Source organism: Diadema antillarum, unplaced genomic scaffold, assembly GCF_040938485.1.
Source record: "Diadema antillarum isolate AM-2024a unplaced genomic scaffold, OU_Dant_1.0 seq00000717_RagTag, whole genome shotgun sequence".
In the NCBI taxonomy this organism is placed as follows: domain Eukaryota; kingdom Metazoa; phylum Echinodermata; class Echinoidea; order Diadematoida; family Diadematidae; genus Diadema; species Diadema antillarum.
In genome coordinates, this window is record NW_027271621.1 from 50,096 (window position 1) to 71,440 (window position 21,345).

The 21,345-nt window shown below is 38.0% G+C and overlaps 1 protein-coding gene across 1 annotated transcript in view; it reads right to left on the reverse strand.

Annotated features, from left to right (window-relative positions):
• The window catches only part of LOC139737957 (structural maintenance of chromosomes protein 1A-like), a 54,115-nt gene that overhangs the window by 17,038 nt on the left and 15,732 nt on the right, over positions 1 to 21,345 (reverse strand). The window contains exons 14-21 of the mRNA XM_071648622.1: positions 20,821 to 20,889; positions 19,740 to 19,995; positions 18,885 to 18,970; positions 18,259 to 18,394; positions 17,435 to 17,580; positions 16,722 to 16,871; positions 15,833 to 15,942; positions 14,870 to 15,038 (exon numbers count right to left, since the gene is read on the reverse strand). Of these exons, the coding sequence (XP_071504723.1) occupies positions 14,870 to 15,038; positions 15,833 to 15,942; positions 16,722 to 16,871; positions 17,435 to 17,580; positions 18,259 to 18,394; positions 18,885 to 18,970; positions 19,740 to 19,995; positions 20,821 to 20,889 (1,122 nt within the window). The remainder of the gene's footprint in view (positions 1 to 14,869; positions 15,039 to 15,832; positions 15,943 to 16,721; positions 16,872 to 17,434; positions 17,581 to 18,258; positions 18,395 to 18,884; positions 18,971 to 19,739; positions 19,996 to 20,820; positions 20,890 to 21,345) is intronic.

Consider the following 21,345-nt stretch of genomic DNA (forward strand, 5'->3'; position numbering starts at 1 on the left):
CTACCCCAGTTCTTTAAAGTCTTCACTGGCTATTAGTGTTTTACAGAAAAGAGTTTACAATCATGCTCCACACATGGAAAGCAGTACATCCACTGGATCCACAATACCTGCAAAATCTTGTCTCAGAGTATGGTCCTGGCAGAAATATCAACTCTAGTAATTTTTAAACAATCAACAGTACCACCAAAAAAAAAAAAACCCTCTTTGAGAAAAGACTTTTATTTCGGCAGCCCATCTCTCTGGAATGCTCTTGCACTCAGGATCCCGTTGGCAGAATCCATAGAAAAATTCAAAATGAATCTGAGGTCATATACATGAATGTTCACATTCTAATTGGTTAAATATTTTTCAGACAGTTCTATAATTCCCCTTTTCTTATCACTTATAATAGTCTGTATTGAGTGTACGTAATTCACTCTATTATTATTTTTTATTATTATTATGTCCCTTTGCACCTCAGAATAGGTCAATAGATTGATGGCGCATTACGAATGTTGTATTCATATTCATCATTATCAAACTATCTTCAAAATGACAATGCTCAAATCACAGTGACTGTAAACATGGCATTTTGCATGGTTCTGAGACATCGTTTGGCAAGTTTTGTCATCTCCTGATCTGCCTTTTCCTCTTCTTCTTTCATTAAAAAAAAAAATGATATACTTCAATCAAGCTGGAAGACTCTTGCACACCTCCACTATCATCTAATGTAACAATATCTCCCAGAGTACTTCCACTTCACACTTAATTTGCTAAATTAAATGGCTAAATGAATGAAAATGCTCCTGATTTCCTTGGTGGGAAGATGCTAAAGAATGCAGTGATTTTTTTTTTCCCCCTGACCATCTTCAGGAGAATAAAACCTTCACAACATATATATCACCTTTCATTTTGTTGATGTCACGATCATATTAGTTTTGTCATATACCACCTATGTGATGTATCATATCAATTTCACTTGTGGGTGGACCTGTCATAAACCTGCCTTTATGTGTCAGGCTCCATTACTCTCAGCGTCAACCCCGTCTTCAGCAAGCACTCGGGACATCAAAACTTATTAAATCAAATTCTTTCCTTTGTCTAACCTTTTCCATGAATCTCACAGCAATGACATAAACCTCAGACATCCACTGGGAATTTGGTGTCTTGTACAAACCAGTTATCATCAATTTTGAATGGACTAAAGGAAAGAAAAGTCTCTCTGAACAGTGCATCAGAGTGCCTTGTGGATATTGACTTATACCATGAACAACCATATCATATGACACTGACCTCACGGACAACAGAACTTAACATACCAGTATTACTTGTCATGACTAAGACATCTTTAATTGCATTGTTTGATGGGATTCTGAACCCGAGATGAATAGATAAGGCTGATGTTTTTCATTAACCCATTCAGACCAACATCATGAAAAATGGCATGGAATGCAACTAACCAGCTGAACCTTATGTTTCCTATTAAGCCTTTATAAATAAAAAAAAACACACAAAAAACTCCTTTTAACTGTTTTAAAGAACTGCACTAATTAGGAAAAGGCTCAAATCTACTAACAAAGCCATCAAAATTCAAGTACAGACAAGTTCGATACTGCTATGCACCAAAGTCTAACAGAGTGCGAGTGAATTTATAACAGAAATTACAAAACACTTTCTTCTGTTATAGCAAGATGTTTCCTTTAAAAAAGGCCAGACTCTTAGTTGTTTGTTGAAGTCTCAACAGGAGATTTTCAAGGAAAGTAACATAAACATCTTAATCAGCAAGTATTTCAAAACTACCATGCTCCTTGTTAAAATTGGTAAAATAACCTCTCCTTGTGATTCTCTGACTGTGGTGTATGATTAGAATTGCATCCTACAGCCAAATCTACAGATTTCAGCATGTGGCTGAGCCACAGGACTAGTGTTCCATTGTATTGGGTACTTCCTGAGAAAGGCACAAATAAGTTTACTGACACTTTCAAAAAGCTGGAAGATGTATTCCAGCACAAGATTATTTATAACATGCCTTTCTCATCAAACAGTGGAATGGAAAGTGCTTTTGAGTTTGAAAACACTTAGTTCCACTTTTGGAACAAGCATTATATGTGCATTTCTATGACAATGGAAGAAAAAGGACATTATGTACAACAACCTTTCCATGCAACGAGTGGAAATATGTCATCTGTGGAATACATCAGTTAAAATCAAATGCCAAGTTGGGCCTGTGAAGCACTACGGGCAACAGAGATCAAAGTTGCATGTACATATTCAAGTAACACGTCCGTAATGTTACAGGAAGTGTCAGAATTTGCAGTTACTGCTGAACACCTCCCTGGCTGAACATATGTAAGCTACAAAAAAACACTGTAATGAAAACACCATTTTGTTTTCACATACAATGGAATATTTCTTTAAAAACATATGCTGATGAAAAGCAATAAAATACAATGAAATATTGTGCATTATTATCCATACAGAGGATTTTTAGAGCCCAAATACAAGTGTTATTTTGTCGACGCACCTCATAACCTCCGACCCACTTAGAAGGTTTGTTGTACTCGACCAATAATTTTGGCCGAGGCGACCAATATTTAAAATATTGGAGGGCAAGAGGGGATTCCCCAAAGTTTTTTATAAACTGCACCGTGATTGGTTGAGATACATACGAGATGACCTGAAATATGAAGTAAAAACGTCTGTGATTGGTCAATCATGAATTAACTAGAATATCGTTTCTTCTAAAATTCTGTGTTTATACAAACAAATTTCCTATATCAATTAGTTGAAATTGTTTTTCACACAATTTTTCAAAATATCACTTTCATAACAGGAAGTTGAATTTAGGTTTGATGAAAACAAGTTGCATTTTTTTTGTGTGCATGCAGGCGCAAGGCGACGATTGATCTGCAGCTCTGCATGCTCAGCGCTACTGCTAGATAGCCCGCGCGCGATATAATGTAGCCGGCCGCCGCCGCTGCGCTTGCATTTGCATGCGCGATATGCATATTACAGTTACTGTACATTTACGTACGTGTGTACAAGTACGTTATATACAGCACAGTAGGACTAGTTGTGGCAGTAGTAGCCTAATTCGATCTTTCACGATCTACGGTAGATGTGACGTGAATTGTTTCTCAGATCTCGGATACAAATACATCTAATTCTGGTCTAAATTAGCTAGATATCGGTCTAACAGTAACATGACGGCTACCTTGGATAATAGATCACTGTTTTATCAGAGACTGAAGTGGATTAACTTGCACTGAAGAGTGTACATGTACCATACCCCATGTCAGGATCACTACACAGTAGGAACAGCACTCGGAGTCGGAGACAGAAAGGGTAGGCCTGAGTGAAAACTTCCTTTGCTAAAATCCTCTGTAGGATAATAATGATGATATTGAATGTCCTATTTTCGATTAATACAAGGAAATATTGGACTCGCTAAGCAAAATATTGGACTCGTCTTCGACTCGTCCAATATTTGTGCATAGCTCGTCCAATATTTCCTTGTATTAATCTCAAGGCCATCCAATATCATATAAGTAACTGCATCTCCAAGTAATGGCCAATCTATCAGCAAAAACAACAACAAAATGTGGGTACACTTAACATGTGACTCCCATAACTATGTCTGAAGGTCTCACTTATTACATTTGAAGTTGGTTCAGTGCTAGTTGAGTGTTAATCATACTGGCCATGAGAGAGTGTGGCACACAGTGGCCAGGAATTCAGTGAGAATTTGAAAGCGACTTGCCATTCTAAGCTCCTAAAATCTCGATTTATCCTGTTATATACCACCTACATACTTCATCAGAATAATGCTTAAGGGTACTGCACTTCTGCAAACAAAATGTACTGCTAGGTTGATCTCCTGCAGACACACACTATTTTTGTGAGAACAAATTTTACTGTTACTATGTACATTGAGAGTCTTCCAGTAAGAAGGAAAAAAAAGGGGGGTTGTTAAAACATTTGTGATATATGGTGCATGAAATGAAAGATACATGTACACTGACACATGTACATTTCTAGTTCATAAAGCAGGGAATGACAGGTGACTGTTAACTTTTCACACTGCTTTGCTTTTCCATGCCAAAGGAGGAAGAAAAAAAACCAAACAAACGGAGATTGAAAAATCACAATGTTGCTTTTAAAATATCTACAGACCTTACACATTGATTCTGCTTTTGTTGGATTCTGCTTCATAATACTTTTTCTATTGTTATTACACTGAAGCATAATGCTGAATGTGCTTCATATTCTCCTTTGTTTTTGCCTGGCTGGGGAAAAAAAAAAAAACAGAGGTAGATGTTCCATCACACAATCTTAATTCCAAAACACTAGATCAGTTACAAGCATTTATGTTTCTGGAAAATTCATACAATATTGTACTATTCAAAGTCCTATGGGAATCAATGGCCATTTAAGCTGTATTCTACATTTACTAGAAATGGCTTTGTAACAATGAGAAGAACACAAACAAGCTACAACTTGCTTTAAAACAACATGAACGTCATGTTCCTAATGTATGTTTCACACGCACACTAGTTACCTACTCCAAGACATCAGGAGTGTGTGGGGAAAGGTTCCCAAAATGTGCTGTTTTGCCATCCTCGTTTCACAAATTAAATGTCTGTTTCACTTTAAGTGCAACATCGCAGCTTTGTCACCGCACATGCCATGAATAGTTTGTTTATGTACTTGCTGACGAAAGCTGAAACTTTTCAATTATTTGCCTTGTCATATCCAATGACATGTCAGTTCAATCAATTAACATTTTTTGAGAGCCAATGCAATGTCTACAAAAAAAGGTATGACTATGTAGAGAATGTTCCAACCAATTTTGTTTTTGAAAAAAATTAGTCTAACAACATGAAAGAATGTGGCTGAAACTTTCATACAAATTTCTTTTCTCTCAAACATCCTGAGCTGCAAACTAGTTCTTGATTCATCATCAGCAACTGCGAATAAACAGCAGAAATTTTATACTATGGTGGGGAAGATATTGCCTCCCTAATAATTTGCCATCCATTCTGTTAACTTGGTTCCTTGGTAGAACAAATATTTCAAATTACATTTTAGTAGAGGCTACTATGTAATCCCGTGAGATTTTTGTGCCAAAATTGATTTTTTTTGGCTAACTTTGTCAATTTGGGGGTGCTGAATCCAAAAAACTTTGGTTCCATTTTTTCCAACCACGTCTTCAGCCGCCATTTTGAATTTCAAAATGGCCGCCATAGCAAACTGTATTTTGACCCATATTTCATAAAGTGAGCATTGTTGAAGCTTCAAATTTGGTGCAAAATGCATGAGTGTGATGTCAGACACCATGATATATCTTTTTCTGATATTTTGGATTGTTTTGATACAATTTGTAGGCTGCCATCTGGAATTTCAAAATGGCCGCCATGGGAAACTGTAATTTGACCCATATTTCATACAGTGAGCATTGTAGAAGCTTCAAATTTGGTTCAAAATGCCTCGTTGTGATGTCAGACACTCTGATATATATATTTCTAATATTGTGGATTGTTTTGCACAATTTGTAGGCGGCCATCTTGAATTTCAAAATGGCCGCCGTAGCGTTTTTACCCATATCTTAGGTTGCAATTATTGTAGAAGCATCAAATTTTCAAGAATGCGCATGCTTGTGGTGTCCAACGTTCCAGTACAGCTGTTTCCTAATTGTGGATCATTAGACAGGCAACCATGTTGAAATTCAAGATGGCTGCTATATAGAAAACATATAATACTGTTGTAAGCGCCTTAGATGAATATGCCAAAATAGTTCTAGTTAGACCGAATTCATTTCCATTTCAAGCAGAATGACAGCCAACTCTCAATTCAAAATGACAGCCATCTCTCAAAATGGTTGCCATAAATTCAAAATGTAAGGACGAGGTTCCAATGACGTCATCAAGCCATGCTGAGGGGCAAAAACTGAGCATGGGGGGGGGGGGGGGGGGGCATACCCCTGTCCCATACATGTGGGCAAGCAAGCATGTAAGCGTTACATCCCATATAGCCAGGCGGGTATATGCGGTTCCCGAATTGCGCGCTAAAGCGGTTTGTTTTTGCCTCTCAGGGAACACATCACTTTGCATCGTGGAACCTCGTTAATGATTACATTTAATCCCAGTCAGTAAGATATTTGTACAAAAGCAACCATTGATACAATTGAAGGTGATCTTCAAAAACTTGATGCTGCCTCGAGAGATTGAAGACAAACAAGGAAAAGTCTCGCAATGGCAAGAAATGCCACGGTCACCCTACCAGGCATCCCATTCACAAGCTTGTTTGTTGGCCACAAACTGAAACTAGATTTGCTAGACACTAGATATATTTCTGGAATAATGCAGAATGAATAAGGAATGAGTAGCCTCTTTCCTGATTGCCCTTGAGTGGGTCATCTTCAATCATTAAGACTTCCGAGCCAGATGCTTACTGCTGTACAGCCTATGATTCTAAAACAACAAAGGAGCAATAATTGTTCAGTTCTGTGGCACTTTGCATGCATCAGAATTCCCCCGCAATTTAGAAGACCATCACATGAGGGTAATCTCAAAAATTGTCACTGCCTTGAAGCTGATGAATGTGGTGTTTGGCATTCAGCTATCGGAAACATGCAAGGGGGATATTCTAGAAAGAGATGAAAAGGGCAGTTTTCATCTTTTATACTAAGAATTTGTATCTAAGAGAATGAAAATATATTCATTTCTCGGATAGTATGATAAGGCCAGACATTCAGCTCGTGCAATCAATATACACCATGTAAGATTGGATCCAAAGTCATTAAGCATGAGAGGATCACCAACTTCTCAAAACATTTCTACTGGTTCTACAGTCTAATAGACCTGTCATTATCCAGTCATTGCTGGACAATACAATTATCGGAAGGTATAAGTTGTAAGTAATTCCACAATCACTCTTCATCTCATAATTTCATGGCCTTCTCCTCATTCTCACTAACAAATGTTTATTTTTCATACCCATGCCTTAGAAATCCACAAAACTGAGCCAAATAATCAGCCTGAAAGTTGAAATACTGAGCAGTCATTTCTATCTGACACAGAGACCACATCACGGAAAGAAAAGAAACAAAAGGTTCATCAAAGATGCCATGGCAACTGTCACCCGTCACTCACAACGAGGAAACAGATAACCTCATTCCATTGTATGTATTAGATGCTACTTCAAGAGCAACGGGAAAATCAGAGATGTTGATGATTATTACGTGTACACTGACATTTCAATTCTCCTGATGGATCTTGTAAGTTGGCTTTACTTACTGCATTGCATGATGTCTGCTCCATCGTTGGAAAATTGGTAAAATGATAAAAGTACAATTGACATTATTGATAGATTATGTTCTGCAGTTCGTTGTGAAAAAAACCAACAACTATAAAGATCTGCTTTTTCATGCCTTTCATGGTGCTGGCTGAAGTTGAAAATTTGAGGATGTCTCAAAGAGCAGATGGACCAAGAATTCTCTAAGCCTTGAATCATGCAGAATGTAAAATGGCACAGTTCATGCCTTCCAGAAGTCTCCCGCTTTACGCTATAGTCTTTATACAACACATCGAGAGAGTAAACCTCGTCAACTCTCACAACCTAATTTGTGCCTCTACTACAGGGAAATATGATATTACATTGTAACTATTTCCAGAGGGTATCCATAAACTGTTAAATTAAATACTTGGAGCTTCCTAAACCAACGGTGGCCACAGAATTCATTATCATGCTCATAGCAAGAAATGCAAAAGTCATTCTTTCTGGAAGAATTTTATAGAACCAATCCTCCCCGTGTACAGCCTTAAAGTGATGTGACTTCAAAACCTCATGCAGGGAATGAGCCTAGAAGACATTATATCTATTAAAGTGACTATCCCACAAATTTTTAGAACATAGGGCTGATATTGTAAACTCTACAACCAAATCGTCTAAATGGGGCATTTAGTCACTCAGACACAGTTATTAAGAGGTTCTTTTGAGAGTCATTTGTTTTGACGTCAGAATCACATGATTTCCCATTCACAATTTTTACCCAAACGCTATACGCTTTTAAAGGAATGTTTCTCATGGCAGCCATTTTGCATTTCAACATGGCAGTGTACCTACGGGACAGGAAGCAGTCCCGCCTACGCAATTCACTGGTGATTGACTTACACATGAGTGTTCCAGCATGCTTGAACGGTTTGCAGTTTAATGATCTTACAGCACCAAATATGGTCGAAATCCATCTTGAATATCAAGAGTGGCGGCCAATGCGAATAATCCATTATTACAGAATGTATAGGCCCTATGTGTTTTTTTTTAAAGAATGTACAATGTACGCCATCATAGACATTCATTGCTTGTAACCAGAGATATTAGCTGAAAAGCAGCCATTTTAAATGTTAAGATGGCCGCCTCGAAAGTGATCTGCAATTTCAGGGAGGGGAAAAGTGCATCTGAATGTTCAACATTATAAGCCTGGTTTATGCCCGAAATGTGAATTTTCTTTATTGCTTACAACAGCCCCTAGCAACATGAGATATTGGTCAAAATATACGTTTTGGTATGGCGGCCATTTTGAATTTCAAGATGGCCACCTTCAATATCAAAATGAATCGTTTCAGAAAAAGATGTTTCAGAATGTCTGATAGCATACGCATGCTCTTTGCCCCGAATTACAACCTTACTCAATGTATACGATATGAGATACAGGCCCAATTACATTTGTTATGGTGGCCATTTTGAATTTCAAGATGGCCGCAAATAAAATGATCCATCATTTAAAAAAAAATGTATATGTTAATATGCCTGACATCACCAACATGCTTTTTACCCCGAATTTATACTTTCCATAATGCTTACAACCTTAGATATGGGTGAAATATATTTAGCTATGGCGGCCATTTTGAATTTCAAGATGGCTGCCTAAAAATTGTATTAATACTATCTACAGTATCAGAAAATGGTGTGCCAGAATGTCTGACATCATAAACATGCTTTTTTCATCAAATTTGAGCCTTCTATGATGCTCACATTATGAGAATTGGGTCAAAATACAGTTTGCTATGGCGGCCATTTTGAAATTCAAAATGGCGGCTGAAGACGTGGTCGGAAAAAATGGAACCAAAGTTTTTTGGATTCAGCACCCCAAAATTGACCAAGTTAGCCAAAAAAATCAATTTTGGCACGAAAATCTCACGGGACCCAATATTTCGACATAGTAGACTGTACTATTTACTGCTCATAACACTAACAAACCATCTCATTTTCACATTTGAGTAAATTTACAATTAACACTTTTCTAAGAACAGGGTCATGAGATAAGAAGTATCCATTTCTATGTTTTAATTCCTCTCAAATCAGTTTGAATTCGAATTACGAACATTAGTCATTGCTATGTCAGGTAAGCTTCCTTGTCACTGTCATGCAAGGTTTGGAGCTGCAATACAACAAGATAATTCTTGTGAAAGAAAGATGTACATAAACTGAATGTATTTAGTAAAGTAGTTGTTTCTGCTTTAAAAAGGGTTGGCACATAAGACTACAATGATCTCTGACCTTTTATCCTTGAATGAGGTAAACAAAGCTCCATCTGATGGCATTATCAGTCACATAGCAACTTAACATGTTTGCATTTTGGACATATTGCACACACAAATACATATGACAAACATGAAGACAGACAGACAGACAGACAGACAGACACACACACATATGCACACTGTTTCATATTACACCAACATCGGATGAAGGAGGGTACTCTCCATTTGTGGCCAAACACTTGATACAAGTTCTAATCTGGGTGGGGTTACTCCATTACCATGTAGAAAAAAAAAAGTAAATATAAAGTTGCTCATATTTGTTTTCATGTTGATGGCATAAATTGGAGCAATACAGTAAAAGATTCATATAACTGCACAAAAGATCGGTAGAAAGTGACATAGCTTTCATGAAACTGGGATAGCAGCCACAATCACGTATGTGACCTTGTTTTACGAAACCCACACAAAGGTCACCACATATTTTGTTGTTTTTGTTGTATGTTTGTTAAGTGTCAAAATATGGAAGAAGAGATTCAAAGAAAAAAAATATGATATACAACTCATTCAAACTGGATGTTCCTATTACACAAAAATATGTAATAGAACCCACAGGAATGTTACTTTTGTGAAAAAAGGGGGCTTTGAAACATGGCATCTATTGAAGTACACGGACTCACTCCTTTAATAGCATGTAGAAAAAGGAAGCTTAGAAATCCAAAGTAACCAATATATCATGACATTGCAGGATGAAATCTAAATTTTGCCTAGCGACTCTATAAGCACATTCCATTCATTCTATTTTAAAATATCGGTCCAACAGATGATTGCTTTTTCAACTTTTGTAATGATTTCATGACCACTTTCCCCAACCTGCTGACTGAAAATGGAAAAAACTAACTTCAAAGGGAAAAAAGAAGAAGTCTGTAATAATTTTTTTTGGGGGGATAACTTTGTGTACACCAGATTTTATGGTTCCAAACTTCATATTTTTGACAGCAAATTGTTCCTCCGACAGAAAATACCAACAATCCCTAATCAGCCTACTTGACTCAACACACATTTTCTGGCCTTCTGGAAATACAAATCTGAGCAACTCTCAGTAGGTTTTGTGATACATGGTCACTAGATGTTCAAGATGACGTTACTGCCCTCTTTTTGAAAATGTCATTGCCCATTCTACATCTGAGACCCTCTTTGACACAGGAGTAGCTATACAGTAAACTCCCGTTTTAAATAACGAAGTCCTCGGGACCGGCAGTTTTCTTTCGTTATATCGAAATTTCATTATAACCGAACAAATAAACAATTTATATACATAGAGTAGATAACGTTGCAGCCTCAATTTTTACTTCGTTGTAACCGGAAATTTGTTATTTAACCATGTTCGTTATGACGGGAGTGCACACTGTACTTTATGAGGCAATTTTGGATACAAATAATTTGTATGAAATGTTGCATGCATCAGCCATAGGAGAAGTTGTGTGACAATGACATTACCATTACATCTGATATGCATTCAGTGTATGAGATTGTAACTAGTATTACTGTTTTAAAAAATGCAAGCAAAATATGGCACTCTATATCTTTCAGATTTTCCCATTGAAATGAATTTTCATTGTGTTTGCCTGTCACGACTTTGTTTAGCAAAATCACAGCGAAATAGGAGTGGATTTTCTTTAAAGTAGAGCACTGCTAGCATTGTTTAGTACCTCATGTGTTAATGAGCTCAGAGTTTCTGAACTCCAATATGATTTAAAGTACCATTACTACCTGGCCTGTAGGGTGCCACTGTGTGATAAAGCAGTACTAATGGGAGAGGGAAGAACTCTGTACACTAGCATTGAGAGGGGCTTTAATACATTACTATGCCTGGCTGAAATTGCAGTCCCCTTCCCCCTCCCCCCCCCCCCCCCCAAAAAAAAAAAAAAAAAAAAAAAATCCTAATGTAGTCCATCCTAAGTTTATGCGTATGAGATAGGCATTTCACTTTAAGAACAGGAGAGGGAGCCATGGCAAAAACAATACAAAGAGATGAAGCGTACTGCAGTCAGTGTGAATGGCCAAGTACACTGGACATTTTCCAATTAGTCATATCCTTTTCAATAGTACTGGGAAACTCGTACTGAGGACCTCAAAACCATCACAATTACCATGTTATATCAGGTTTCTCACTATGTAATGGTACAAAAAAGAAAAGAAAAAAAGAATTGAGACACTACAAAAACAAAGAGTTGGGACCTGCAAAATCACCTTGTTATAAGAGAGTATTGTTACATCCAACCTTTTTATAAAGAGGTTTCCTTGTATTGCAGATTGACATATCATTTTTTTTTAATTTATATTGCAAACTAATTGAAAACAGCTGTCTACTATGTCATTACCCTGAATGAAATTAAAATTAATGATGATGATGATGATGATGATGCACCTGCAATGTATACACTCCCTTTTCCTTTTCCTTCAGCATTGTGTCCATGCAATACTGTATTTGATTCAAACTACTGTCAACACATAAATCAACTCCTGTCTAATCAATTGATATGACATTTAATCCTATTCAAATGCCATTCTTCTTTTCCCCCCACATTTTTTTTTTTCAATTCCTTGTTCCCCCACATTTTTTCAATGTGTCACTGTATTGTACCTGGAGTTTGTGTAGTCATGTTCTTACTATATTTTGTGGCAATTGAAAACTGACCCTTTTCATACAAAATGCTGATGATGGCAGCATGTCTATGATAGAATTATACACACATGTATACACATACACACAACACATGGTCATGTCTATCTTGTGATACAGATCTATACAAAGACATTATTGACCACTGATATTGATACACTTGTACCACAAAATCTGATTTTTTTTTTCTTCTCCTAAACCCTCCTCCCCCCCCCCCTCCTTTGATGTGCTATAACATCTGTTCCCTGTTGCTGAATTCAAGCTGAATTGTAAACTGATGGGAACAAAACTTCAGCATTGTGTGAAATTTTGACTTTGAGATTAAAGCACATCTGAGTTGGTGTTTGTGATATTGGTAGAGTAATATTAATTATGATAATAATACACATTTACAACTTGCCATCTACATATCTAGTAAACCAGCTCCAAGATGCACTGTGAAACAGAAGGATAAGAAATATAAAGAGAAGTAGCCACATGTGTGCTCAGTTTACAACAAATGAGCTACCATTAGGAAAAGTTGTGTGTATGGGTGCATTCGAGCACTCTCCTTAAGCGAAGCGAACCGTACTGTACCCACCCCAGAGGAGCGCTCGAACACTCCTAAGTGTACCGTACCGTACTGTACTGAGCCAAAAGTGGACCACTTCCTAATGTTCTCCAAAAGCATACCAAAACCAAATCTGGCATAGTATGGTACAGTTCGCTTTGGTTCACTTTTGAGTGCTTGAACACACTCCAAATTTGGGTTTCTAGTCCACAAGTACAATGGTGAGGAACAAAATAACCTCATGCTATTCACAAAAGCTGACTGGGATGAAAGCACCTTGTGTTGCTTACTAGATTACTAAGTTTATAAGCTCTATTATGTTGAAAGTAAGATACACCTTATTTTCTAACTCATACACATGGCAAAAGTGCATCCTGCTTCACACAATCACGAGGCTTTTTTATAGCTGTACTTCAATATCAGTATACCACCAGAGCTTGCTTGAGGGGTAAAATGGTCAACAGCTTGTGACAACACAGAAGTTCATACATATTTCTCACTTTGTATACAAAATACTTTTTATGGTTGAAACATTATCATTATGGGTGTTCAGTCCTCCACCAAGGGAGGAAGTTGTGTTTTCATTGCCGTTGGTTTGTTTATTTGTCCGTGTGCAAAATAACTCAAAAAGTTGTGGACGGATTTGGATGAAACTTGCAAGAAAAGTTGATAATGACACAAGGAACAGATGATTAAATTTTGGTAGTGATCTGGGAATTTTCATGGATATTTGAAGGATTTTTTCTATCTTTTTGCAGATAGGGTCAATGAACTTGGGAGTTCAAGCTGCACGTATTTGAGGTTTGCATGTGCTCTTCTCGGGTGAGGCGCCGCGCAGCTAGAAGCTGATGACATAAACAAAAAGCTTCTATAGTGGGAAATTAGATGATTTTCAGCATGTGTGTATTGGGTGGAAACTAGCTGCTTGGCAGAGGTTTGTACTCTAAGAGTGTTTTTCTTGTTACAAATGTGATGACAGAAAAACGTAACACAAAACATTAAAAGAAACAAACTATTTGATTGAATCAATCTGAAAAAAACAAAACAAAACTGAAACAAAATATTTGCATCCAAATACATACTCCTAGAAATCCATTAACATTAGCCATCTTTCAACACACACACCAAATCGTGTCACAACCAAACTATCACATTTTGTATATCGTATATGCCACACAAAAATGGGACCTATAAATTGAAATGGTATAGAACCTGAAGGAAACAACCACTGACTTGATCTAGATTGACAGGACAATGAACACAAATGCCCCATATATACAGTGCATACAGAAGGCCTTTGCCAAAGGAAACACTCTGAAATTATGATTCACTTTCTCAAGAAAACATGCAGGCAGGAAGACAGGGTGCACAAAATCACTTCTGAGTACATTCTTTCAAAAATATCTCTGTGCAAGAAACAAGGCAATCAAAATGTGACAATGCTCATGTGCTGAGAAAAATATGTTAGTATACAGTTAATGAATGGTCATGAGTGAGATGGAACAAGATTTTACACAATGTGAAAGATAGAGGCGCTTGAAGCCGAGTTGAAAAAAAAGCACCTCATCTTTCACCAAGTATGAAATCTTGTTCCATTGGACGAGTAAAGACTATACACTATTTGTTTTAAACACCTCAGATGGCAACAGATGTAGTCCACACATGATTCTTGAATTTAGCACAGAAATGGCAACCATTTTTGTGATGATGGCAATGAGTAGCAGCAGTCAGAGTAAGCCTTCAAGTGTATGTATGTTCGTACATACGTGAAACTGATCTGTTGAAGTTGTTTACAAAAAGAGTGACAAAAGTATACGCTTGTAAGCACGCTTGTAATTGTTGAGCGTGCACGGCAAATGTTTGTTCAGTGTGATATCAGAGCCGTGCAATGGCAAACATGCGTCATCCATTTTTGCTCAAACAAAATTCCACAGCTGACAGCCACAGCCTGTGATGGTACTTTTAACTGAATGTCATGTGATGGGCAATCGACCAATCGGATAGTTACATTTTGTTTAGGTGTTGTATAATGGGTAAGGTATTGTATCTTACAGCAAGCCTGATTTAAGCACACATTCCAACATCTATAGCTATGACAGGAGTTCCGTATCTCACCTTGTAGATGTCATCAATGCGGTTTGAGATGTGCTCAAAGCAGGTGTTGAAGCGTTCGTAGCGCTGCTTGCGGATGATTTCAAACTGCTGCTTGGCCTTCTTTGCTCGCTTCCTGGCAGCCTCAAAATCCTCTGTGGTGGACTGGAATCGTTCCTTCACACCATCCAATCTTGAAGGTAAGAAAATGGCAATGATTACTTTATTTGTGAGCATTGGACATGATTACCTCATCTAATTTACATATGAGTTTGTGATTAATTTCACTGTTCCATTAAACAAGAAGATACTTCCTTAACTTTCTTCTGCTATGTCTGATATTTATGAAAGTTCCACCATTCTGTCCCACTGATTTCAATTATTTATCCAACCCCACCTAAGTCTGAATTCTGGACTCTTTTTCTTATTTATTTTACTTGCTGCAGCTGCTATATCTCACTGTACATGTCAAGTCCACTGATGGCGGGATCCCAAGAACCTGTCGGCCTGAAGAAAAAAAAAGTCAAGGCTGATTGCTCTCAGCTGATGACCGAGGCCCAAAGTTCATGCACTTGTAAATCGCACATTCACTCCCTCGATATTCGGAGGCAAAATTGAAAGCTGAGGAGCACTTGGTCTGGGGTCTCTTTTTCTCTGGGCTGACAGGTACTTAGTATTCCACCATCATTTGACTTGATGCGTACATTTAGGTTTAGCAGCTTGAATACAAATATCATAATACGAGTCCGGAATCTGGACTAACCCCACCTAAACATTGCATGGATATGCAAGTTACTGAGAGGTGACAAATGGCTGGCTACCATCAACAACAGGATGAAGTCACACTGGATAAACATGACTTTACTTCAACATTACTCAAACTTTGACATAGGGGTAATTTTCTCAAAGTCAAAGTGAATTGTCTGTTAAATCTATCCTTAAACAATTTGGACTCCATTCAAAGCATTCAGTGAAAGTAGTTCTCACTTTTCCATGGCCTTCATGTTTGGTGCTGCGATTCGCTGCAGGGTGGCCTCCATGCTTGAAATCCCAGAGGCAAGCTTGTCTCCTTCTTCCTTGATCTCACTTCCCTCAAGCTAGGAAGAGAAAACATAAAAGCATGTGCTTTCAACATCAATCATGCTTTAATACCCAGCAAGTAATCAACTCATCACATGTAACGCAAACCAAACAATAAGAAAATGCTTCTTCAAAAAATGTTGTTATGTAAACAGCATTGTATCCAAAAATATACTATACAGTATATTAGGATCTACTAAAGAACAAGTCTGATAGAATATTCTGGATATTTAACAATACAGAAAATTGAACAGTTTACATCTTAAACAGCTTAGAGAGCCATTTCTTTTTACCAGTCAATCTAATGCGGTCAATCACACACTGATCAAAACTGCTCACACCTGTTGAACACTGCACGACACTCAATACAAGATGTACTTTACCAGATATTTCAAGTATGATCCCTTCTTGGCTTTGAATGTTTTTGCTTTATCATTTTAAAAAAAAAATCTAAATCTTGGTCACTTGACTTATTCTTTTCACACTTTGATGGCACATCTGCTGTCACGTAATTGTGAGATCACAAGGAGTTAAGATTTCCCAATTTCCACCTCCTGATTGCAAAAATATATCAAAGCACTTTGAACACCTGGGGACTGCTGCATAAATCTTTTTACCCAAGGAAAATCTCTGGTATGAACTGAAACCCAGGTTAGTATGATTCTGCTATTGACTCTTAACACATGAAAAGTTCTGTTCAAAAGTGATACGACTTTTCTCAGGTAAAAAGTTTTATGCAACAGGCCCCTGAAGTTTGCGACTGAAGCAGGGGAGTTGAATGTTTGTGAGATCTTACCTCTCTGAGGCTGTGGCTGAGTCGTCGGTAATTGATGATGATGTTGGCCTCCCGGGCGTAGATGGACTTAGCTCCTTGGCTACTCATGCTGTCCATACCGGTCATCCCCGTACTCTCAACATCCTCCGAGTCTCGCTGGCTGCTGGACGGCTGAAACAACACAAACCACAGAGTATGATGTCACCTTTACGCAATGCCACTGTGCAAACACAACAACTTCACTCAGAGGGATGGTGATACATCAATCAACCGAACATTCATCATTACACTAGCTATTTACAGGGTTGCCAAAAACAGTTAGGGATATACTTGTATGTTATGCACATCTAAATAGGTGGGGAAAAAATCCAAATGATGAAGGCTTTTAAATTCTGTTAACCAGACTGAAAGAGATATTCCAAGTTTCAGGGAGATTCCTGAAGAATCAGGGAGAAGTGGCAGCTCTGTAATAAACATGGCAAAGTCATTGGCTAGAGAAGATTGCTCCTTTTGTGGATCATTCCTCTCTTGCACAAAAGAAGAAGAAAAAATTATACGCTCCTGTCAGGATTTTTCCCAGCAAACCTTAGGTATACACAGCAAAGGAAGTATCAAGCTTTTTCACATAAAGCAAGCAAAATATTACTCATTCCTATAACTTTGAAAAGGCCACATATTAGTTGCAATTAATTTTCATTGTTCAGCTTCTGGTGTCCTTGAACTCAGAGCCATACCTCGGCTTCTTCTGAAATATCATCCATGTTTCCCCTCTTCATGGGTAGTTTGATGTCCTCCATCTTACAGGCTTTGAGGTGGCTGTGACGATCCGCCTTTTTCTGTTCCAGCTTCGTCTCGGTCGCTGTCATCTGCTTCTGCACGGCTGCATTCATCGAATCAAACACACAACAGAACCATTAGGACATGGTTATCTTCACGGATTGTCACTAGTGATATCAAAACATGCTTCCACTCTGTTCATTCTTAGGGCACAAACCTACAGATCCTAGCCATGTTAATATCTTCTGATTTTTTTCTTCAAAGATATTCCCAGGTTTTTAGTTTAGAATACACATATATCACTTAATGCACATATAGGCTCTTCTGTCAAAGAGTAAACAGATTGCATAAGCAACTCTTTTTGTTGCTGTTTTTATTGTGACAGAACAGCATGAAGTTAGAACATTTTAGCTGAGGCATGCCATCAAACATTCTGAATCTCAACCCTTGAAAACATATGTTATGTTTGAGTCTGCTAGATGCTTTTGTGCATGAGATTAACACATCCATGCAAGACACAGGGACCATTGGAATGTGTAACACAGAAAAAACCCCTGCCTCAATAGCAATTTCATAAATCTATTAGACAGATGCTTGATATCAAATTTTGAGCTGTTTCATTATCAAAAATGGACTATTCACAGCAATTCAGATGTCCAAACAGAGTTTAGGAAATATACAAAGAAACAGAAGATCTTGTAGTTTGCCAATTTTGAAATCACCACTCACATAGAGCTACAAAATATATATTTTCTTATGAGTAGGCCGTGAATGGCAATACCTGTGATTTCTTTGTTGCAAGAGATGAGCTGTTTTCGAATCTCCTCCACCTCGGCATTCTTGTCATCAATTTGCGATTTCTTTGTTGTCTTGGAAAACTTCAGCTTTGTCATCGACTCTGTCTCTTCGTCAATGATCTGATGAGAAGAGATTTGAATCCACAAACAAGCCGATGAATAGAAAAAGGCGGAATACAAGGACAAAATTGTCAACAAAGACAACTCAAGACAGAATCCTTTCAGTGAATTTCAATCCTTTCAATGAACAAAGTAAGGTACTTGTGAATACAAATTAATTACATGATACAAGGGTTATCAAGTGCAATTTGTTTTTGTCTTGGTTATCTCTAACATGGTTGCCATGGTTACAACTTTCAGCCAATGAGTGCTCCCATCAGTTTGTGAGGTCTGCAAAATTTATTCACACACCTATTACTGACATTCATGAACAGTGTGGACAAGGAAAAACATGCAACACTTTTTGCGAAAACTAAAGACAAGGTATTTACAGAGTGGTGGAAATCACTGTCTTAGCACCTACATCTCATAAAAACCCTAACTGATTGCACTTGGTGCTTCATTTCAGCAAGATTCACCCTCCTTGCGATGGGTCTCTCAGACAACTCACCTTCATCTGCTTATTTTCCTCCTTCTTGAGTTTTTCCAGATCCTTCTCATCGCGAGCCACCTCCTTGGTCCACTTGGTGACGTTGGCTGTAGGTTTTAATAAAAGTAAAGTGTTAGGGAGACACAAGTGATTTCAGGAAGAGGGTATGTTACACTTCCAGGTTCATCAGAGTGTATGTCTGTGCTGCTACTGCACATCATCATGTACCAACGAAGATTGTGCCTATCTTAATTTTCCAGACATATGCATGACCGAGGTCTGGGCCCCCATTTCATAAAACTTGTCATCAATAACAAGTTGGGATAGTTGTTATAAGCTACTAAAATTCTTGCATCTGATTGGCTGAGAGTATATTTGTCATAGAAATGTGGCAGTTGTTACTGTTAATAAGTTTTATGAAATGTGACCCAGATCATACTTCAGTACAATGTTCACGACTTTCATCCAAGATGAACAATACCAAGTGTTCCAGAAATTTCCTTGGACATGATAACTATCTGACCGAATGGCAAGCTACAACATGCAGGTTTCAAACTCACTATTTCTAACATGGTAGCATCTACCATATCAAACACAGTACTCTGAACATTTTGCACAGACAGTAATCACAATGTGACAAGTGGTTCAGTACAGGTTCCCTAGAGCAGTGCTTATCAACCGGTGGGCTCCATTGTGGGCCAAAAATGAAATAATAAAGTTGGTATTCAATCTAACTGAGTCTGAAAAAAAAAAAAAAACAGAAAAACTGCAGGAGCCAAGCCGCCTCAGGTTAAAAAAGGGTAGAGAAGCTCGGCCTTAGAGGACTCTTAGATGTCAACCAATGGTCACCCAGTGTCCAGAGAGTGTCTGCCTCACCTTCCGTGTCCCTGGACCTCTCGTACTCCAGCTGGTTGACCAGACGAGACTTCTGGTTCTCAAACTCCAGCCGTTTCTTGGCTCTCTCCTGCTGCTGCCGCAGCTCCTTCTCCTCATACTGCCGGATGTTGGCCACGCCTATCTGGGCGCAGAAGTTGGAAAAGACCTCATCCTCCACCCTGTTCATGGAGACCGTCTTGGCCTTGATGAGCTCGGCTCGCTGGGCAATCTGCTCCTCTATGGCACTCATTCGAGGCTACATATGAAGAAACAAGCAAATTAGTGTCTGGTGTTGATTAAAGATCATCTTGCATTTTGAAAAGGGTACAAAGTCAAGTATAGAGTGTAGTATATGAATCAAAGTCTATATCAGACAACTATGTCAATGTCATGGAAATTGGTATCATCAATAAGATGCAAGTATTGAAATCCCGGTCAATACTATGCTTACAGTGGTTGCCAAGGTAGTATATGACTGAAAGGGACAGATAAGGCACATGCAATCCTATTTCCTACAATGAAATTTGGTCATCTTTTATTTTGCTTTTTTTTTAAATTATGGTACTCATGGAGATATTTAAAATGAGTTTATAGGTTTAACATGATGTGCCTCCAGAAATAGTGTACATCATTCACATTGCAAAGAGATTATATACCATTTTCTTTTCTTAAATCTGAACTGTATGAAGCACTTCACAACAAAGTCTTGCAAACTGAAAAAACAAAACAAAACAACAACAGAGTACTGAAAAAAAAAAATCATCTTTTACTAAAAAGGTTTTGTGTCACATTATATGACTGTGTTCATGTATGCTGATGCACAGTCATACACTCTAAATAAGATAATGCTACACAACAGCCACTGAAGCAAAACTGAGAAGGACTTCAAATCAGCCAGACATAATGCATTAAAAACATGCAAAAGACATCCAGGTCATGATCGTCTCTCGCTTGGTTTTCTGCAGCTCCTTCAAGTCTGTCGTCAGCTCCTGCTTCCTTTGCTTCAGACTGTTCAGAGATTTCTCGTCCCAGCGACGGGCTTTCGCCTTCAGGTCACTGGTGACAGAAAAAAACAACTTACATCAAATCCTTCCAAGTCCTGCATCAGTTTCTGGATGGCTTTGTCATTGTTGGCAAGGATCTTCTTTTCCTGCAAGATGAAAAATCGAAACCATCATAAACATCATATACAAATCCTGGAAGCTGAGGAGGGAAAGAACAAAATAACATCAGTTTCAAAACAAAATAAACTTTCACAGCTATACCTAGCCAGGCTTGAATTACATACATAATATACAAGCGGTGGGGGATCACACACGATTACAATTCTTTTGACTGGCTTTTTCTGCAGATTGTGGTGAAACAAGGAGTAAAACTAAGCTACATACATATTTAAGGGGAAAAAGTGGAAGAAATTCAAGAGACATTACCTACTAGGACTGAACTTGTACCATTGTATTTTTAACACAAAAAATATGCAGTCCTGTTACACACCCTAACATCAGATTTTGATAAACTGATTTCTTTGTCATTTTGAATTTCAATTCTTATAGCATAAATGTCACTTGTATCCAGAGAACGCAACATTTGACCCCCCCCCCATCAC